This window comes from Rattus rattus, chromosome 15, assembly GCF_011064425.1.
Source record: "Rattus rattus isolate New Zealand chromosome 15, Rrattus_CSIRO_v1, whole genome shotgun sequence".
NCBI classification, from domain to species: Eukaryota; Metazoa; Chordata; class Mammalia; order Rodentia; family Muridae; genus Rattus; species Rattus rattus.
In genome coordinates, this window is record NC_046168.1 from 62,858,173 (window position 1) to 62,879,608 (window position 21,436).

Below are 21,436 nucleotides of genomic sequence, written 5' to 3' on the forward strand. Positions count from 1 at the left end.
AGAAACATTTAAAATAATCTTCTCTGTGTAGACCCAGGGCTACTGTCTTCATCAGATCCTTCCCTCTGTCCTCTCTAGCTCTGCGTTACCAGAAGTATGCCGTTCATTTCTAGTGACATTTACTCAAGGTTACAATAACAAGTAGCTGTCTCCCAGTGATGTGTATGTTCCGGTCTTTCCTGCTGCCAGGATCTTCTGCTTGCTCTCCTTTGAAAATTATTTTCTCCCCTCAGTCCTCTTGGCCAGAAAGATCCTACTTCGGAGCTGAAGGTAAGCATGTTTTGTACAAATTTCTCGGCTTCTCAAGTGCTCTGGACCCTGAATAGAAAAGCTAGGACTATACCTAAGAAAAAAATTACATCTCAGTGCTTCCAAATCTTAATTGTGGTTCGTCCTTCTTAAGGAAGGATCTTATTTCTTAATTAAAGTATGACAATAAAAATCTATTACTTCTTTGTCTAACTGAAACTTTCTTCCCTACTAATGAATTTATTAATTTCTCTGCTCCTCTTTAGTATAGTCTATTAAATTATTATAAAGCCTATTAAATTATTATAAACTCGACTCAGGAATGACAGCAGGCTTTGCTAATGGAACTAGGGTTGAAATTAAAATCATTCCCTTTAACCTCTTCCTGAATCATCCTTTTTTAGCTGCTTAACCTTTCTTTCTGCCTTTTAAAAGGGGGATCGTTTTCTGCTAAAAGACCAGGGGAGTCGCCACAGGATGGCTCCCTGCTATTCTGAGCAGCTCTACCGCTATCACACACATGAGTGACTGCAGCAACGTGGGGTGCAGAATAACTAAGTTAAGGTAGTCACGATCGTATGCTCCCGAAAGTGGCATACGGTTGGAACGTGCATTCAGTAAAGACTCAGTACATTTGTGACTTTGCTTGACTGGCTGTCATAGAATATACAGAGTCCAAAGGAGATGGGGATGGGAAGGGTACTCGGAGGGGCTGAGAGAAAGGCCTTGAGCAAGACCTAGAGAGAAGAAGCCTCCTCCTCCGCACTCCCAGGAGGAGCGAAAGGCTCTTGTTCACCCTTTTCGTGCATTGAGCAACACTGTTTACTGGATTCCTATGCACTGGCCTAATTTCAAGTTGAAGTCGGAGTGGGGCCCGGGGGAGCCCCCAGAACAAGAACATTATGTTGCTGAAACGAAGCCTCACAGCGGCTCCTGCAAAGAACTAAGTCCGTGAGGTTGCACACAGAGCCACAAACCTTTTTTGGTGGGATCCCCTCGGGCCAGGGGCAGGACAAGGGGGGAGGCAGAAACTGGGTGAGTAGCTTCAAAAGACGATTGCCTCTCGGTTGCTTCTGTGTGCCTCCTATCACAGCAAGAGATTTAACTTCTTGTGGCCTTGCGACAACTTAAAGCAGATTTTTTTTTAAAGAACCCACTGAGACATCTCAGTAATAGCTCTAGGTCTGTTTTGCATCCAGAAATTTAACTGACTTTAAAGACATCTTTCTAAGCCATGCTACGTAGCATTCCTTTTAAGTTTTGTTTTTGGTGTTTTGGGGTTTTGTTTTGGGTTTTTTTTTGTTTTTGTTTGTTTTTGGATTTTTGTGGTTTTTTTTTTTTTTGGGGGGCGGTTTTAGTTTTGGTTTTCCTGCTTCGTGCCGTCTGGGTTTAAGACCAGCCGGGTAGGTCTCATCTCAGGGAACATTTGATAGAGCTGGCAATTTGCAGAAGTCTGAGCTCTCTCGGCCTGAAAGCAGACACAAGGCTGTGTGCTCAGAAACCTTGCCCCAGTACAAGGTACAGAGAGGCACAAAAGCAAGACCTCCTGAGAGCAAGGGGGAACTAAGAGTTGGGCAGTGTGAGGGTGGGGCAGAATGGTGACCAATTGCAGTGGCATCTTCTGTTCTCGTTTCCAAGAGCCAAGCTCTTCAGTTCTTGGAAGATTGGTTTTGTTTTTGTTTTTCTGTTTTTTTGTTTGTTTGTTTTTTCTGATTTCCACCATCTTCATATTTTTTCCATCTTTATTAAACTGGGTATTTCTTATTTACATTTCAATTGTTATTCCCTTTCCTGGTTTCCATGCCAACATCCCCCAGCCCCCCCTTCCCTTCTCTATGGGTGTTCCCCTCCTTCCTCCCCCCATTACCGCCCTCCCCCCAACAATCCCATTCACTGGGGGTTCAGTCTTGGCAGGACCAAGGACTTCCCCTTCCACTAGTGCTCTTACTAGGCTATGCATTGCTACCTATGAGGTCAGAGTCCAGGGTAAGTCCATGTATAGTCTTTAGGTAGTGGCTTAGTCCCTGGAAGCTCTGGTTGCTTGGTATTGTTGTTCAGATGGGGTCTCAAGCCCCTTCAAGCTCTTTCAGTCCTTTCTCTGATTCCTTCAATGGGGTCCCGTTCTCAGTTCAGTGGTTTGCTGCTAGCATTTGCCTATGTATTTGCTGTATTCTGGCTGTGTCTCTCAGGAGAGATCTACATCCGGTTCCTGTCAGCCTGCACTTCTTTGCTTCATCCATCTTACCTAGTTTGGTGACTGTATATGTATGGGCCATATGTGGGGTAGGTTCTGAATGGGCGTTCCTTCTGCCTCTGTTCTAAACTTTGCCTCCCTATCCCCTCCTAAGGGTATTCTTGTTCCTCTTTTAAAGAAAGTGAAGAATTTGCATTTTGGTCATCCTTCTTGAGTTTCATCTGTTCTGTGCATTTAGGGTAATTTAAAAAATGTTTGGCACAAAGTACCAGCAATAGGTGAAAGATTTGGTGCAAAGCAAGAACATTGCCAACGAATGAAACTTGAACAACAGTGTACTACACAAGTGATAGCCACCAAAGTTTTATGAAGCCTTTAAGCCCAGCAGGAAGAAGTGCTTGATTCTGGTCAGGAAAATAACTTCAGCAGGGTGGGGAGACTCTAGCTGGCCAAGGTCAAGGACAGCCAAGGCAGAAAGGAAATAGAATGGATACTTCAGTGGTCCTCCTCCCAGAAGTTCTCCAGACCCCAGCAGTACCTGGGCTCTTGGTCCATCTACCAGTACAAAGGGAGAACTTGACCAGACACTCTCATCTCTCACCCTGGTCTACTTTCCCTGGTCTTGCTGCTCACTAAAGCTGCTGTGCTCTACCCAGTATGATCAAATACCCAAATTTTCATTCCTCTGACCGTGCAGAGAGAGAGGCTCCCCCTAAAGCCCATCTTAGGGTGTTCCCCACAGAATGCAATGGGAAGGCACTGGCTTTGGAGCAAGCAGCCATCCCTTAGGGTGGAGCTTTGGTGTAAAACCAGGAATCCTGCACCTAGCAAAAGAAGCCATAAGCCTATTAGGATGGTATCCCTCCTTAGAGCTTCTTCTTCACTTAATAGAGTCTTGATTAATAACATATACACATCTAGCTAGGTTTGGTGGCACGTGACTATGATCCTGATATTCAGAAGATCAAGGTAGGAGAGCCAAATTGTAGATGGAATTGGGCCACATAGCAGGACCCTGTCTCAAACCAAAACCAAATCCAATCCTATTTACAGTGTTATAGTACAGGGCTGTTTTCTATTTAGTACCATAAACCATACATAGTAAGATTAAGTAAATTCCAGTCAAGGTTGCCTCAAGGTTTAAGGGAAAAGTCTTTCTGGAGGCAACGCTTTGATCCAAAGAGAAAGCTGTCATGGGAGTTGTCAGTTTTAAGAAAGAGATATATGACTCGTTTAGGTCAAACTCAAAACACTCAGGTGGATTCAGTTTAGGACAAACACTGAAGGTGTGAGGAAAGATAGCTTGAGAAACCCCAATCTGCCTCTCTGCCTATCCAGCGGACACCAGTTCTTGAGAGCCAAAACATCTTATACACAGCTAAACAAAGAGTCCTTAGGCACCCTATTCATTACACCTTCCTCTCCTTCAACTAAGGCGTAGGGTCACCTGCCACAGATCAGCTTGTGCATTTTTACTGAGCAGGTGGGTTCTCCCTCAGTGTCTGGAGAGAATTAGCTCTAAGACCTGCTGTGGGTACCAAAATTCATAGTCTCTCATAGAAAATGATGTCGTTTAATCTACGTGTATCTCATTACACACCTTAAATCCTGTCTAGATTACTTGCAATGGCTAAGGAAAAGGAAAGGTCATTTAAGTGATTGCTAAACTCGTGTTTGAGGAATGGTGACAAGAAAAAGTTTGTGCCTGCACAATAGACCTAAGATTTTTTAAAGTCTCTTTTTTAAAGTTACATTTAAATTTTTATCTTGTGTGTGTGTGTGTGTGTGTGTGTGAGGAGAGAGAGAGAGAGAGAGAGAGAGAGAGAGAGAGAGAGAGAGAGTGACTTTTCAACAGTTGTTACTGGAACCGCTCAATATTTTAGATGAAAAGGAAATAGATCTAAAAATAAAAATTGAGAGAGAGAGAGAGAGAGAGAGAGAGAGAGAGAGAGAGAGAGAGAGATTGAGAAATAAGTATTTCTGGTGCTCAGCTCTATTTTATACAGTTCATGATCTTCTGCAGGGGGGTAGCCCTCCCCACAATCAAGATGGGTCTTCCCATATCAATTAATCTGATCAAGATAATCTTTTACAGATCATTCTAGAGTCCGTCAGGTTGACAACTTTGACCGTCACAAGCCTCTACACTCAAGTAGGTATGACATTTATAGTCCATCTCTTAAGGGTGAATTGCACCCAGTGGCTTTCTTCTACAGCATGCATTCTAGGAAAGATATATAGGGGGAATAAATATACAGTGGGAAACCTAAAAACACTGTCATATGTCAGTCATATGACCTACAACAACACTGAAGAGTTATGTTGATGGTATGTCCCTTGATAAGACGTGATGAAAATGACGGTTTACCTATTGTGGTCTTCCTTCTCAAACCTTTAACCTCAGTGCAATCATTAGAAAAACATTAGACAAAAAAAAATACACCAACTTTGGCAAATTCTACAAAACATTTAACCAATATTCCATTAAAATCATCAAGTTCATTTAAAGAAGGAAAAGCCTAAGAAATTTTCACAGCCAGTAGGAGCCTAATGATTTTTGCCCTTGAGTAAAGTCAAAATATTATACTAGATGAGAGATCCCAGGACAGAAATTTGTAAGCCACTGAACAAATGCAAAATTCAGATTTTAAGTTAATAAGAATGTTGTTCCATTGGTCCATTAATTGGATAAGTGGGTCACAGTAAGTAAAGGCGTTAATAACCAGAAATTGAGTACGAGAATATATGAGAACTCAGTGACATAATTTTCCATAAACTCGAATTTCTTCTAAAATAAAATGTTTTAAAATACTAATAATTCTGCCAATCAACACTACCTACGACCAAGCTTTTTCAGTATTAACGCTCAAATACACAGATTCACCCATGCCAAGCAACCGCTCTGTAACTGAGCTCTATTCAGGCATGCACCACTAAGATCTAATGCATGTCTTCTAATTTTTTTCTGTGAGTTTTGCATAAAATAGTCACAGCCTTCTTCACTATTGGTGAGGTGCTAGAACCAGGCTCTCTAATGCATGCCAACATCCCCAGATGTTCAAGTCTTGACGTAGATGGCATCGTATTTTTTGAGAATCTATACACACCCACCTATATACTTTACACTGCCTCTGGATAAATTCTAATATCTAACACAGCAAAAGGGCTATGTTGGTAATTTTTATACTGTGCTGTTTAGGAATTATTGACTAGGAAACTCATGTATATGTCTAGTACAGTTGCAATTGTTTTTAGTATTTTCAATATCTAGTGGATATAGAATCTGTAAACACTATAGGCTAAGTGTGTGTGTGTGTGTGTGTGTGTGTGTGTGTGTGTGTGTGTGTGTGACACACACACATTCTCTATATCACTGAACTGGGATTTTTATCACATCTATCTTTTAGATCTGGTAGAGTTTATTTAATCTATCGTTGGGTAGAAATGATTTGTGTTTTAGTTTTTACCTTATAATGATAATTAAATGAACACTACATACAAACATTTTTGTGTGTACATCATTGATTATTTCTTTAGTAACCTGGGGTCACAGTCAGCCAGGGTGTTAGGTCTTGGAGTATAATGCTCTTGCAGTATCATGATAAGCCTGTATCTGTCACTTTCTGTGCACTTCTTGCTCTAGACTTTTAGTAAAAAATCAAATTGAGAGGCTGGAATATATCTTCAAAAGCTTTCATAGTTCTTAAACATGGTCAGAGTGTCTAACTTTGATTTGTTAGAATAACGTAGTGATCTTTGTTTGGAATGTTTCATAGATATTAGGTTTTAAAATGTACTTCCTGTGATCCTTGAACTCACTATACTACCAAGACTGGCAATGAACTTGAGATTCTCCTATTTTCATCTCCGAGTGTTCATTAGTGGTGTTCTTTTGAGACAGGACCTCACAAGGCCAAGCTGGCCTCAGACTCTCTGTGTAGCTGAGGCTTGAACTTCACATTGTCTTACCTCCACCTCCAATGGCCACAATTACAGGTGTGGGTTACCAAGCTCAATTTAGGGAGAGCTGAGGAGCAAGGAAATCACAGCTTGTAAGCACACTAGGTAACCACTTTACCAAGTGGGCTACATCCTCAGCCCACTAAGGACGGGTTTAATTCTGGAAACAAGAAGCACTCATGAAGAATAATAGCCTTTCAAGGAGGATCGGTTTGCACGTTTTTTTAATTGTGCAAGCTGCAAATCTAATTTTTATGTTGTTTCTAAAGTTAGCTTGCTCATAATTATTTTCATTCGCACATAGCGGTTGTGTGTGCTTACGGGAAACAATGTGACGATTTAATGCACGCACTATATTGTGTGCCCTGCTCAAACTGGGGTAATTAGCATGCGTATCAATTTAAATATTTATGATTCCTTTGTGGTAAGAATATTCACAATCTTTTTCTGGTTCTTTTGAAATATACTATTGACAATAATAGTACTGATACACAGGCACCTTACCATACAATAAAATGCCAGAATATAACTCTGTATCTAACTGTACACATTACAGATCCCCTTGACAAAGCTCTCTTCATTCCCTATCCTAAACCACACCTCTATTACCAACTCCTCTGAGATCAACCTTTTCAGATTCTACGTGAGATTAAATACATGTATAAAATTTTAAATTCTAGATATGTTTATGTATGCATCTAACGAAACATCTACAATCCTAGATTTCTACGCAAGTGTCTTTAGTGTTCCTTATCCCCTCCTCATATCCTTTCCTCTATTCTGTCCTTCCATTCCCCACTCATGTACTGTCTCTTGCTCCATTATTCTCCTGTAACCTTTTATACCACTGTATTCTATCTCTCCTCTCTTGATATCTCCTCCACGGTTCATGATTTTGCTTTTTGTAACAGGTAAATAATGTCTCATTGAGTAAACGTTCTAATTTAAAAAAAAATCCATTTATCAGCTGATGGATGTCTTGGCTGTTGTGAATAGTGCAGCAACAAGCCTGGATGAGCAGGTGTGTCTGTGGTGGGATTATTAGGTCATTAGGTCGGATGATTAGGGTCATTAGAAAATATGCCCAACAGTGGTACAGCTGAGTTGTGTGGTAGATATATTTCTAGTGTATAGAGCTCCCTATAGTGATGAATAAATGCCCCCTTTCCCCATACTCACACCAGCATCTGTCATCATTTGGGGTTTGTTTGTTTGTTTGTTTGTTTGATCTTAGACATTCTGACTTGGCTAATATTAAAAATCTCAATGTAGTTTTTGCATTTCCATGGTGGCTAAAGATGTTGAACATTAAAAAAAAATCTTCCTCAGCCATTTGTATTTTATCTTTTGACAATTCTAGTCTAGTACCATGCCCCAGTTTTTAACTGGGTTTTTTGTTTTCTTAATGTTTAGGTTTTCTTCATACTAATATATGCAAACACATATTTAAAAATTAAATGGAATTACCCCGGAAAGAGGTAACAGGGCCCTCTCCGGATACCATATGGTAACATATAGAAATGTCAAGACTGGATTACCTCTTTTTGACTTATTCAACAATAACGTCCCACAGATACCCAAACACTGAAGGCTATTGCTACTGGCTAGCCTCTAAATTTGGCAATAAGATTCTATTGCTGAAAACACCATATACTTAAGTCATTGGAACATAGAAAAAATCAAATTGATGCTTACCTAGAAGCTTCATCTCTACCAGATAGCTTTTGTGGTGCTATAAGGTGCTTTATATGCTACTAGATGAGAAAATAATCATGGAGCTTACCCAGATATGAATTTTGCAAGATACAATAATGACCAGCATGACAGAAAATGCCTACTAGTGCAATAAGGGCACGAATGTCATGGCAGTGACCAACCATTTTCTGATTAGATTTAAAGCCTGCTTACTGAAACTCAAATTGGCACCATTGTGCAGGTCAAGAATCTATGGCTAAACAAGTCATAGGCCCTAAGGGAGAACCTACGACTATTACTTTGCTAAGTGGTCATGGTATTAGAGCAGCTCCTAATGGCTTATGATTATACCCAGATATTAGTGTATCTTTCAACTTTCATTGGAGAAGTTTTTGTCTGTAGTAGATGGGGATTAACAGAGACCTATAACTGATCAAGACGCATAAAACGAGAAACTAAAGAATGCTCATCTCTACATAGGATATCTATATCGTGCCCCCTTCTTTCAAGGCTCAGGGGTCATTATAGAAGAGGGAGCAGAAAGACCGAAAGTGCCAGAGGCAGTGATGGATGATAGTGCTTTTCAAACACAACAGGACGGTTGCACATATGAGCTCACAGTACTCATGACAACATGCATGAGACATGACATGCATGACACAAGCTCAAGCTAGACAAAAAGTTCTATTGCAGAGAGGGTAAGTGACACATAATGTCCCACCCCTACTTGAAGATGGAATTAATAACTGCTTGTTATCAATTGATAATAAAGAGAGATGATACAGTAGAAGCCCACATCACCAAGAGTACCTGGGAAGCACAAATTCTGCTTACTGGTTGCTGTGGTTTGGGTTGGGTTGGGTTGGTTGGTTTGGTTTACATTAGTTTGGTTTGGTTTTAATTAAGAAAAAGACCCAAAGTTGTGTGGGTCTAAAGGAAAGGAAGAATCTGGGAGGAGTCAGGGAATGGGACTGAATGTGATCAAAACTCATTGTGCAAAACTCAAAGATCTCATTTTACAATGAGAAAGGAAGCAACAGTTTCAACAAAAATGTTAAAATTTTCTACGTTGTTTATAATTTTAAAGGGTTTCTTTAGCCACAAGCCTACTTGTCAAGCTTTGGTGACAAACCACAGGGGAGAAGCATTATTGGAATTGTTCTCAGCAACATACCTGATTCTGGTCCTTCTAAGTCAGGTATGCAAATCAGCCGCTCAATATAAATAGTAATGAGGGCTGCAAATTAAGTAAATCATGAGACTTCAAATCAGGATCTCTCTCTACACTTTATTATGGCAAAAGCCACAATGGTAGAAACATCACACCACTGCCTTGAACATCAGTTCTAGGCATCCCGACTCACCAGCTTGTTTACCCTACTCACCACAGTAGAGAGCAGTACGCAACCTCATTTAGAGTCCCCTACCGGTTAAAAGTATTGAAGTAAAGAGAATTAGAAGTCAAGTCAGACGGTAGCTTTCACAACTTCCCTCAAAGCTGTCAGTGGTTTCATGTCTAATCAACTGAAACTAAAATTAACAAAAGAAGTTAGTTGATCTAAGCTGCCAAGAGAACCCCTCGTTCACTCAAAGGTGATTTCAGAAAGCCCCAGCCCCAGCCCTAACAGTCACATACATTCCTTCTTTCAGCTTAGCCTGGCATGCTTGCCAGCCTGCACAAACCTCTTCAGTTCTGCTCTTAGGAGCCTACACTGGTGCATTAAGATGCAGGGCACACAACTGTTAGCAGTCAGAATCGGAGTGCCTGATAAGACTCACACAGCCACTCAGGACAAGGGATTCCAGCTGGTCTCCGGGAGAGCGATAAAACAGAGACCTCCAGATCACAGAGAAATTACTACACGCCTTGGTTGACTTGTCTTTGGAAAGATTCAAGGGAGCCTGAAAAGCACCAAATCCAGTTTGGGGGACAGCTAGAGGTATTGTGAAAATTCTTAGACATCGGCGGAGATTCCAGTCACCCTGCGAGGTCCTTCCTTGTTTCCTGTTTCTTGGTCTTTGGGTCTTGCTTTTGCTTTGAGACACATTCTCTTTATACTTTTTAGGCTGGTGCTGAAATCCTAAGTTCAAGAGGTCTTCCCACTTTGGTTTCCTGAGTAGTTGGGACCACACATGCACATCACCAAGCCCAGGTCCTTTAGAAATTGAAGTAATAACATGTACTCTCCGGCCATCTTTTAGAAAGGCTCATTAAAACCCTTGTCATTAATGTCATTGTTGTAGACTATTCAGTCAGATGTGGCTCAGAAAAGTAAAGTGAGGAAAAAGAAAGAACCCAAAGTTCTCATCAGGACCTTCAAGTTGGAGAAGATTGTGTGTGTGTGTGTGTGTGTGTGTGTGTGTGTGTGTGTGTGTGTGTGTGTTTCCTTTCCTTGTTTTTATTATTCTCCCATCCAAGGTCTCACCAGCACTCTCATTTATCACACACAACTCATTCATAAAAAAAGTAAGAAGGAACAGAAAGAGGGCAGAGGACACTATTTCATTATCATCTCACGGCTCCAAATTCCACATCACTCATAGGCTGGTTAGTACAAGGGTTTACTAAAATGTTTTATTGAAATTACCACACTGTGATAGTTTTTGGAAGGAATATAGTTTTCTCAAAGATAATGCAGCTTGCTTTTATTTTTTCAGTCATTCTCCAATATGCGTTCTTTTGTGTTCTCTTAAACCTCAGATCCTTCTGCACAAAGAAAACATTCTGAAGAGCCGATCAGGATTTCTGTAGGTCAACAGCAAGCACCATCCCCTTCTTAACTGCAAGCAAGAAAAATGAAGCACATTATCAATTCGTATGAACACACCAACGACACAGCAAGAAATAACTCTGATTGTCCTGATGTAGTTCTGCCAGAAGAGATATTTTTCACAATCTCCATCATTGGAGTTTTGGAGAACCTGATCGTCCTCCTGGCCGTGATCAAAAATAAAAATCTCCAGTCCCCCATGTACTTTTTCATCTGTAGTTTGGCCATTTCCGACATGTTGGGCAGTCTGTATAAGATCTTGGAAAATATCCTGATCATGTTCAGAAACATGGGCTATCTCAAGCCTCGTGGCAGTTTTGAAAGTACAGCAGATGACATCATTGACTGCATGTTCGTCCTCTCTTTGCTGGGCTCGATCTTCAGCCTGTCTGTGATTGCAGCTGACCGCTACATCACCATCTTCCATGCCCTGCAATACCACAGCATTGTGACCATGCGACGCACCGTCATCACCCTAACGGTTATCTGGATGTTCTGTACGGGGAGCGGCATCACCATGGTGATCTTCTCCCACCATATCCCCACAGTGCTCACCTTCACCTCGCTGTTCCCTTTGATGCTGGTTTTTATCCTGTGTCTCTACATCCACATGTTCTTACTTGCCCGTTCCCATGCTAGGAAGATCTCTACCCTTCCTAGAGCCAACATGAAGGGTGCCATGACCCTGACCATCCTTCTTGGAGTCTTCATCTTCTGTTGGGCTCCCTTTGTGCTCCATGTTCTCTTAATGACCTTCTGCCCAAATAACCCTTACTGTGTTTGCTACATGTCTCTTTTCCAGGTCAATGGCATGTTGATTATGTGCAATGCAGTTATTGACCCCTTTATATATGCCTTTCGGAGCCCAGAGCTCAGAGAGGCATTCAAAAAGATGCTCTTCTGCAACAGATATTAGTAGAGCTTTTGATCCCTGCTTTGAGTGTTGTAAAGGAACCAAGTAACACAGCACTCAGACAAACACCAATGATTCTTCTGACCAGTCTTTCCTTCTTTAACAGATGTAGATGATCCCACTGACTAGTATTTCCCATAGCTGCCTTTCTCATTAACACAGTCTTACTGTACCTGCAAACTTTATATTATATATGGAGAGATGAAATGATGTGCTAAAAAGGACGGTTTACAAAGTATACATAGCAATACAAATGTGAGGACTTTGGGTTAAGCAAATATTTGTTTTTCTGTGGGTACCTGGCAACACTGCCATGGGAGGCCTTTCCAAGCAGGAAGCCATGGTAACCAATTCTCTAGAAATTAAGTCTTTTGTAAATGTCTAACTACTATATGTGTTCGTCAGATTTCCATTTAGTAGCAAATACATGCAATGAATCAACTTTGAAAGAGGAAACATTTATTTTGGTGCTTTTGGTGCATGGGTTATTGAGATTTTGGTTCACCGTACCTGGCTGTTTCTTCCGGCCTATGGTGAAACAGTACATCACGGTGGGAACATGTAGTAAAATGACTCATGGTAGCCAGAAACCCATGGTAAAAAAAAGAAAAGATGGATTTTTATAGTCTTCTTTAATGATAAAACCTCAATGAACTAAGATTTTCCACTAGACCCCATCTCTTAAAGGCCACTTTCTGGTAGCAGCAAAGTGAAGACCAAGTCTTTAAGATGGAGGGAATCGGAGGGATCGCTTACCTAAACCACAATGAAGAATGACTCAGTATAGAAACTATAGTGTGCTTGTAAGACAGAGATGCTAATTAATTGCCACAGGTAAATAGCCCATCTCTCCTGTAGCCAGCTTTGAGTTCCCAAAAAGAAATGAATCTTCACTATGAGTCTTCTTTGCTCAGTCAGGATCCCACTTAGTCTTAAGATATCTTCCTGCTTCAGTTTCTCAAGGTTTAGAAGCAGAAAAAAAAAGATGAAATCAAATTTTAACCTGTTTGAGTTCTATTCAGGAATATATAAGGCCTATTGTATTAGAAGAAGTCACAGCCAAACTTGGTTCTTCTGTCCAAATGCATAAGTAATGCCCCCCAAAAGTATTTCATAGCAAAAGAAGGGAAAGGGAGAAGAGTGTATGGAGGTAAAGGGGGAGGAAAGGAGCGAGAGAGGGATGATAGACAGGAGAGGAGAGAAAAATCTGAGTCAGAAACATGTTTTGAAGTATGGAAATTCTAGATCAAAGCATTTCAAAAAACATGCTGTTGCTAGAGACCCAAGATGAGAATGTGAGGAAAAACCTCCTCCTCTTCCTCCTCCTCCTCCTCCCACCCTCCTCCTCCCACCCTCCTCCTCCCACCCTCCTCCGCCTCCTCTTCCTCCTCCTCCTCCTCCTCCTCCTCCTCCTCCTCCTCCTCCTCTTCTTCTTCTTCTTCTTCTTCTTCTTCTTCTTCTTCTTCTTCTCCTTCTTCTTCTTCTTCTTCTTCAACAAGTCCAGAAGATAGGTACATTAAATAACTGAAATTTGTATTCTACATGTAATAATAGAAAGATGCCCAATATTGAAAAGTAGCATGCTAAACAGCGGTAAAAGAAACAAACTTTCAAGTTTACCTATTAACATCATAGTTAAAGAGAAGGTTTAATAGGCAATAGGTTGCAGTGGCAAGTCCTTGCCAAACTGGAGAAAGGTATCTGTGATAAGAAGCCAAGAGAGCACAACGGCTTCTCTGGTCTCCCAGGATTCATAGCATCTTGTGGGAGAGGCAGAGTCTTGCCTTCTGTCTCCAAATCCTATCATATAAGAAGTTTTGAAGAAACCAGAGAAAAAGATGTGAACTACAAATAGTATGATTCATCAGGAACTTGGGGATGTGCGAAATCAAAGAAACATACTTAGGAGAGGGGAAAGGACTTACATGCCTAGTAGAAAAACATCAGACTGATTTCTACAATGGCTGACCTACCTAACATTCCCACTAGCATTGAGAAGGTCCATCCTTTCCACTGATACGTGTTATTTCATTGTATGAATGCATAACTTGTTGTTTTGTTATTGTGTGCTACTTAGGTTTACCCAAACCGCTGATCATACTCTCGATGCTTCTATGAACATTCCTGTGTGTGAACGTGCAAAAGAATTTCTCCAGAATACGTTCATTCCATGGGCACACTTCAAACTTAACTTGAGAATTGGAAACTGTTTTCCAAAATGGTCAACCATCATTCTTACCCCTGAGGGTGCCGAGATTCCCATGGGCCTGTATCTTCACCAATTCATCATGTCCTCAAAGTCTTGTGGATTGACAGATATCTGATGCCCATTTTCAGCTACTCAGGGAACTGGGTAAACTGTGCTCCCTACTGATGTCTCATAAAATCTTACTCATGAGCTTCGCTGGTCTGTCCCAGAGATTCCACTGATAGATATTTACAAGTAGAGCCCTTACTACTTTTGTCTTTGACCCTGGCTTGAGTCTACAATACCAGTGGTAAAAAGAAGCAAAGACTGACGAATTCTTCATGCTTCTCGTAATTTTAGGTATAGATACATTTAATTTCTTTCTACATAGTTTCCTAACAGTGTTTTTTTTTTATCACAAACACACATCGGTTTTAATGCATTTTTCAGTAACAGCTGACCATTTGTTAAATTATTACATGGATAGGTTTTTGTAAAAAAAAAAAAACTGATCAAGAACAAACCACAAATAGTGTGATATTACAGCGACTACGGTTAAAGCTAAAATGTGCCCATTTGACAAGACTTATTCTGAATCAAACTTTTATATATTCGAAAGGTTTTATACTAACATGACTTAGTGAATATTTTAAATGGAAGATGACGAATTGTGTGAAAGAAAAACAGTAGAAAAACAATAATTATGGAAGAAGAGATCACGGACTTGTACGAGTGTGGAGAACATGGGAGTCGTAGGGGAAGTGGTGAGGAGGGTGTGACTTGACGTCAATACAGTACTCAGGTATGAAATTCTCCAAAAATAATAAAAATTTAGATGAAAACATAAATAACATTCAAGAACTACTCTTTTCACAAATGAGGTTAATATATATATATATATATATATATTATAAAAAATAGAAGCTATTTGTTCTGTTACTATGGCTACTTCTTAACCTAAAGGGTTTTCATCTATTTGGAATGACACATATCAGTGAGAGACTTTTACTCTGAAGGAGCCAACCAGCTTTTCTGACTTCTGGCCATTAAAGAGTGGCAAACAACTATACTGCCAACAAATGAGGGGGAAAAAAATCAACAAAGTTTCCTTTACTAATATAAGTACATGTTCGCATGATAGATAAAACTTTTCATCGTTTGATGGGCATTCCGTCTAATGCCTAATAACACCTACACACTTCTTTGCATTGACTGTAACTCTTTAAAATTCTGTAGCAGTTTGGCAGATAACTACCATTCCCAACAGCCACAAAAGAACAGACGAGAATCCCAGTAGGGACTTCACCTGCGCAGGTCTCCTCGGGGCGCCCAGATCTCTGGCATCAGATCTCCAGCAAGGATTATGTGACACAATAATGATGTGAAAGTTAAAGAGTTTTAATGTTGAGAGGTTCTAGAAGAATGGGCGGATCCAGAGCAGCATGGCAGCTAAGACCGATGGGAATGGACTGTGGTGTCGCTCGCTTTGAGTTAGAGGCAAACTGCTTAATAGGAAGACAGGAAGCCCTGTGAGGCAGTCAAAACAATGTCTCTTAGCTCTAGAATCTACAAAGTTATTCTCTCTGGCTTCAGGCTCGAGCCCCTTAGGTGGAGTGTAAGATTTGAAACTTTGTCAAGGGAGACAGGAGAAAGTTGAACTTGTATTTGAGAGCAGACATCCGCGGAACATTCAGCTCTCCCTGAAGTATGTCTTTTTTTTCCCACACTCTCTGAAAGCTCAGATTCAGTTTTAACCAGGGTCCTCAAAAGTCTGTTGAAACAAGGACATTTGGGTGCAGACAACCTCTTTAAAAATATCAAAATCACCCTCAGAAATAGTTTTGCTTCTGTGCTGTTTTCTTTTAGCCATTGATAAACTTACCTACTTTAGTTATCTTTCAATTTTATAAACTTTATTATGAATTACTTGAAAATAAAAAAAACCCACACAAACAAAATTAACAAAACCCAAAGTGTCCTATACATTTCAGTGAACATCTATACATTTAGAATAGCCTCTTGAAATAGAAATGTTGTAGTTTCACACTGGAGTCCATGATTTACATATATACACACATATACATATATATATATGTGTGTGTGTGTATACATATATATATATATACATATATTTTTTTCAGAATTGAAAAATGTATGACAGTTATAACTAGAAACCCAGTTTATATCCTTTATCAGAAATGGGCATAAGCTATGAGAAAGGATAATTTAGTTATTTGGGGGAAGCTTTATTTTGGTAGCAGCTGAACCACATCTTGAAGGAATATATCCTAAGCACTTGTATTGGGCCTGTTAAGAGTCTTCGTTTTCATCTGGCCCTAATTTATCCTTCAATTTTCTAGACAATTTAGCAGCGTGGGATTTCTTAAGCAGAGATAAAGGCTTAAGTTGTAGCCTCTCCCAAATGCTGCTGTCTTCTGCCTCTTTGGTGATAACTAACCCTGAGAGAGTTGGGACATGAAATAAATTATCCCGTGACTAAAATGACCAAATAAGTTGATTATGTCTAGCAGAAGCAAGAGCTTCCTCTTGCAGATGGTAACAAAACTTGGGAAAATGCAGTGATAAGAATTAGCACGGTGATTAAGCAGTGAGTATCGGAGCAATGGTTCTTAAACCTGTGGATCACAACCCCTTCAGGGGTCACATATATAGCTAACCTATGTATTAGATACATGCATTGTGATTTATAACGGCAGCAAAATTACAGTTACGAAGTAGCAACAAAATAGTTTTATGTTGGAAGTCACTACAGCATGAGGAACTCTATTAAAGGGTACCAGAATTAGGAAGGTTGAGAACCACTCATGTAGAGAAAATGGACCAAAACAAAAGTTCAAGTTCCCATACACTCACAATATGGCCCTGTCCACTTGGAACCTGACCCCCATGACTAACTCCTAGTGACCCATAGATCCTTATCCCAGTGGCCAATCTCAAGGAAGACAAATAGTGCTATGCATTTTGCTATGTAACTTAAGATAGTGTGATACTCACGTACCCATCAAGATACAACCACACACACAGTTGATACTTAAGACAAATAACTTCCTTTAGCTGCATAAAAGATTTCCCATTCTATTCATGGAAGTGATTCTACTCCCTCAGATTTTACCACCCCTCCCACAGAGTATTTTCTTCATCTCTCCTCCAGAGTAACTCCCTTTATGAGAACATTTTTCTGGCTGTTGTAGTGTGGTAAACACTTTTACCACCAGGCATTTAGATGGTCAGCATTGCTGCCGTGTGACATTTTGATGGTTCACACAGAGAGTGTTCTCCTTGCCTGCATTGTCTGTGCCCCTCTTTCTTCTGATGCTTGTGGTAGTTAGATGACTGGCCTGAAAGCAGTTGAAGGTCTCTCCAAAGAGAACTGAAGGCCCCCTGGGTTGTGACGCCAGACTATGCCATCCTTCAGAATGAAAGCTAAGGGGTGCCTGTCAGCCTACTGTGGAACCCCCTTGCCTTCTGTTTACAACTGAGGGGCTCTGGTCAGGGCTATCACTGACAGAACACAATGGTGATATAGAAAGAATGGTCCCTTATAGCCCCTCAAGGCAAGCTCCACTTTGCCCTTTTTCTGGCAGGACTAACTTTTAATAGGTGATGGGGTTAGCAGTGGTGGCTTATCCACAGTAGAATCCAGACACATTCTCTGTGGTCCTTCTTCCTTCTCATAGTCAGATCTTTTCTTTTCCTTGGCACTGCTCTCCAGAGTGGAAGGGAAGAAAGCCTGTGACTGATGGTGTTTGTACCCTCGGTCTCCTCTCTCAGTCTGATCCAAGAAATCTACAGGTGGCCAGACTTTCACTTTCTTCAGAGCAATGCACTCTCCATTTCCCTCATGACTGATTCCTGGCCAGTTTCAATTTGCAAGTTTTCTATTTTAGGGGTGTCTGGCCTGACCAACCAAGTGGATTTGGCACTAAAGAGAAACTTGTTTTCACCTCTGTGAGCTTAGAGAATAATTATTTTCAGGAGTGATCTCAACTTACAGCAGACCTCGAATGAGTCAATGCATAGAGCCCAGGACTCATGGAGAGGTCTTTTGACTTCAAGGGAGGCCATCTGGGTAAACATTGCTCTTCTAGTAGGAACCACAAAACCGGTCTTATGTCCCAATTCCCTCTAACTGACCTGAGAGGTGTATTTCCAACAGTTGATCTTTTTGATCCATAGACTTTCAAAAAGTAAACAGAAAAAATTTTTATCATAAATCTTGGCCCTGATACCCACTATCAGGTCAACAATGCTTGCACCATGTGGTTCACCGGGCTTCAACTGCATCCCCTAATTAGATATTGCTGCTTATCATGTAAAAACAGACTCTGAGATCTCTTGTCGCAGACCCTAAACTCTCAGAAAGATATGCTGTGTGCCATCTTGCACTCTTACTTTACCTCGTCTTCCCCACACTCAGCCACAGATGAGGTCTTGGGTGACTCTCCTTTAGTGCACACTCAAGTCCCTTCTCAACCATCAGCCGACAGCCATCCCTCACCTGCACGCTGATCCCACCCACCTCTGTATCCTTCCCTTCTCCCCTTTCTTCCTCTCTACCTGCAGAGCTCTCTCAGATTACTGCTTTAACCCACTCTGCCTCTCACTTGCTCCAGAACTTCATATAGGGAACTCAAGAAACAAAAGCCTCTCTCCTTCAGAGAATACCCTTCTCTTTCACAGGGTAGCTATGGGGACTTTATCAGGATATCTGTCCCCTTCCCTATGTCTGACCTGTCCTCAGTATAATTCAAGCTAGAGTTATTTACCCAGAATCTACCTATCTTCATTAATGACTTCAGGAGGCTTTGAGCCAACCTGGCAAGACGTCTTTGACATCCTAACCATAGCTACAGGCATGAGGAAGAGCCCCATATCTAGACCTAAGTGTGCTTCTAGGTTGATGAGGCTAAGGGTCGCTGCCTATTTACAGCCAGTTAAACAGCATTGCTGTACAGAAAATGGAGCCCTGCTGGTCATAACTGGCCACAAATGTAGGAAATGTAGAACAAGACCCAAAGAGACTGCATGGCCACCTATCTGTTAAAATAAACATGAAAGGGGTTCTTATGAAATACATTAGCTACAACAAGTTATGAAACACAGGGAGCTTCTGATAACCCTCACATCTTCCCATGTAGACTACCTAAAACATGCATCAGTGTATTAACCTGCACCACAGGAGGCAGGAATGCTAAGCCATTCTGGCTTATTAGCCAAGTTTCTAAAGGTATTAGATGAAAGCTTAAAAACTTAACAGGAACATAACTCCTGTCACCATCTAATAAGACACAGATTTAAGATCTTTAATAACCAGGTGGTGACCTCAATGACCAGAAAGGAAGAGTTGGAGGAGGAAAAAGATAAATTAAACACACAACATATGACCACATCAATTGCCTGTTCTCTGCAGAAAACCTGAGGACCTGGTCTAGCAGCCATCTCATCCACTGGAATTTACCCAGTTCCTGGTCAAAGGACTTTTTCTACTGCTACTGTTGTTAGCCAGGATATTTTAACTGAGAGTAGCAAAGCCAATGAAGTATGCCCTTCTCTAGGAGCTGGGTCCAATCTACAAAGTTGAGACCCACTGCACTAGAAATATCCCTCTCTCCCAAACAAGGGGAGGAGACCTCATCCAAGGACCTCATCCTTAGGTCAAACCTGAGGAAGGACCAATGCCCTTAACATTGTTCCTGCACTATAAGAAGTCCATTGAGGAAAGATATACATCCTTGTTGAATCAGTGTCTGTGTTAGTCAGTTTTTTGTCAACATGACACAGGCTAGAGTCATCCGAAAAGAGGAAACGTTGATAGATAAAATGCCTTCATACAATTGGCCTGTGAGGAGAAGGGACACAGGAAAGAGGGAGGTCTTCAGACCTGTCTTTGGAATGAGAAGGACACACAACCATGTAAGGTCTTGGGGCAGCCAGAACGTTGGCCTCCACCACCAGTGGCTACTGATGGCCACCAGCAGATGGCTGATATAGGCTGGTTGATAAGGTTAGGGCAAGAGATACCTGTGCCCAGCAATTGTGTTATCTGTTCATTTCAAAATAATAAAGCTGTCTGAAGTGTTTCTGAGAGAGAGAGAGACAGAGACAGAGACAGAGAGACAGAGACAAAGAGAGAGACAGAGAGAGACAGAGACAGAGAGACAGAAAGACAGAGACAGACAGAGAGACAGAGACAGACAGAGAGACAGACGAGAGAGAGAGAGAGAGAGAGAGAGAGAGAGAGAGAGAGAGAGAGCTGTGAGCAAGCCTGTGAGGCTTTTTCTTGATTAATGATTGAGGCAGAAAGGCTTAGCATATCTGAGGTAGGGCCACCCATGGGCTCATGATCCTGGAGTGTATAAGAAAGCCAGCTGAGAAACCATGGAGAGCAACCATAAACTGAACTCTTCCATGGCCTCTGCTTCCATTCTCCAGGCTTCTGAGCCACTTGGGCTCCTACCCCTGAGTCCCTCAGTGATGAATTATAACCTCGAATTATAAGATGAAACAATCCCTTTCATCTCCAAATTGCTTTGGGCTCTGGCCTTTATCACTGCAATAGAAGCCCCGACTAAGCCAAGGACTGATGGAGGCCTGAAGTTTCCATAGTTTAATCCGTATGGATAAGTTAATCCTAGATATGACAGAGACTAGAATTCTATTCTTTATTGACACAAGAATTACTTTTTCTGTCCTGACTCTACTGCCAACTTTACCTTCTGGTTTCTAGTCTACCATACTCTGGTACTGAGAGCCACCTCTCACCAGGATGCTTCCGCTCCCATTAACCAGTGTGATAAATAATATCAATAGAACTCATATCTCATCTGTCTTAGGTAGGGTTTCCATTGCTATGAAGAGACACTGTGACCAAAGCAACTCTCATAAAAGACAACATTTAATTGGGGCTGGCTTACAGTTTCAGAGGTTCAGTCCATTATCATCAAGGAGAGAATATGGCAGCTCCCAGGAAGAGCTACAAGTTCTATATCTTTATCCAGATAAAGCCAGGAGCAGAGACTGTCTTGCACGTGGCTAGGAAGGGAGATTCAAAGCCCATCCCCACAGTGACACACTTCCTCCAACAAGGCCACACCTCTTGATAGTGTCACTCCCTGTTGCAAGCACATTCACACCACCACACCACAGGTAAATATCAACACAACTGCCTCCTCACATCTCCTCACTCAGCCATTGAATGCAATCTTGCAAACATCAGCAAGGCTGAAATAAGGCTCCCTCTTTTATTAAGGTCCCATCACACAGGTTGAAAAGTAATTGGCCAGTCATATTTAAGAGGATATCAAAACATGAGTGAAGTAGCTAGGAGCCAAGATTATTTCAAGGAGGGATTAAGGATTGGAGATTTGGTGTTGGGCTAAAAAAAACAAGTGTACTAGATAGGACAAAAACAATCTCTCTCACACACATAAGCAACTCTAATTTCA

General features: G+C 41.2%; 1 protein-coding gene across 3 annotated transcripts; it reads left to right on the forward strand.

Annotated features, from left to right (window-relative positions):
* Positions 1 to 1,124: 1,124 nt before the first annotated feature.
* On the forward strand, positions 1,125 to 11,823 carry Mc2r (melanocortin 2 receptor). 3 transcript variants are annotated; one of them, XM_032886114.1, is made up of 3 exons: positions 1,201 to 1,284; positions 4,539 to 4,595; positions 10,800 to 11,785. In XM_032886114.1, the coding sequence occupies exon 3, from the start codon at positions 10,895 to 10,897 to the stop codon at positions 11,783 to 11,785; it is 891 nt and encodes a 296-aa protein (XP_032742005.1). In that variant the 5' UTR covers positions 1,201 to 1,284; positions 4,539 to 4,595; positions 10,800 to 10,894. The 3 variants fall into 3 exon arrangements, with proteins under 3 accessions (XP_032742003.1, XP_032742006.1, XP_032742005.1); XM_032886112.1 differs by lacking the exon at positions 4,539 to 4,595 and having other exon boundaries at positions 1,125 to 1,284; positions 10,800 to 11,823; XM_032886115.1 differs by lacking the exon at positions 4,539 to 4,595 and having other exon boundaries at positions 1,175 to 1,284; positions 10,757 to 11,785.
* The last annotated feature ends 9,613 nt before the right edge of the window (positions 11,824 to 21,436 follow it).

Bases quoted from the DNA above. Each gene is read 5' to 3' on its own strand.
- Mc2r (XM_032886112.1), top strand. From the start codon at position 10,895: ATGAAGCACATTATCAATTCGTATGAACACACCAACGACACAGCAAGA.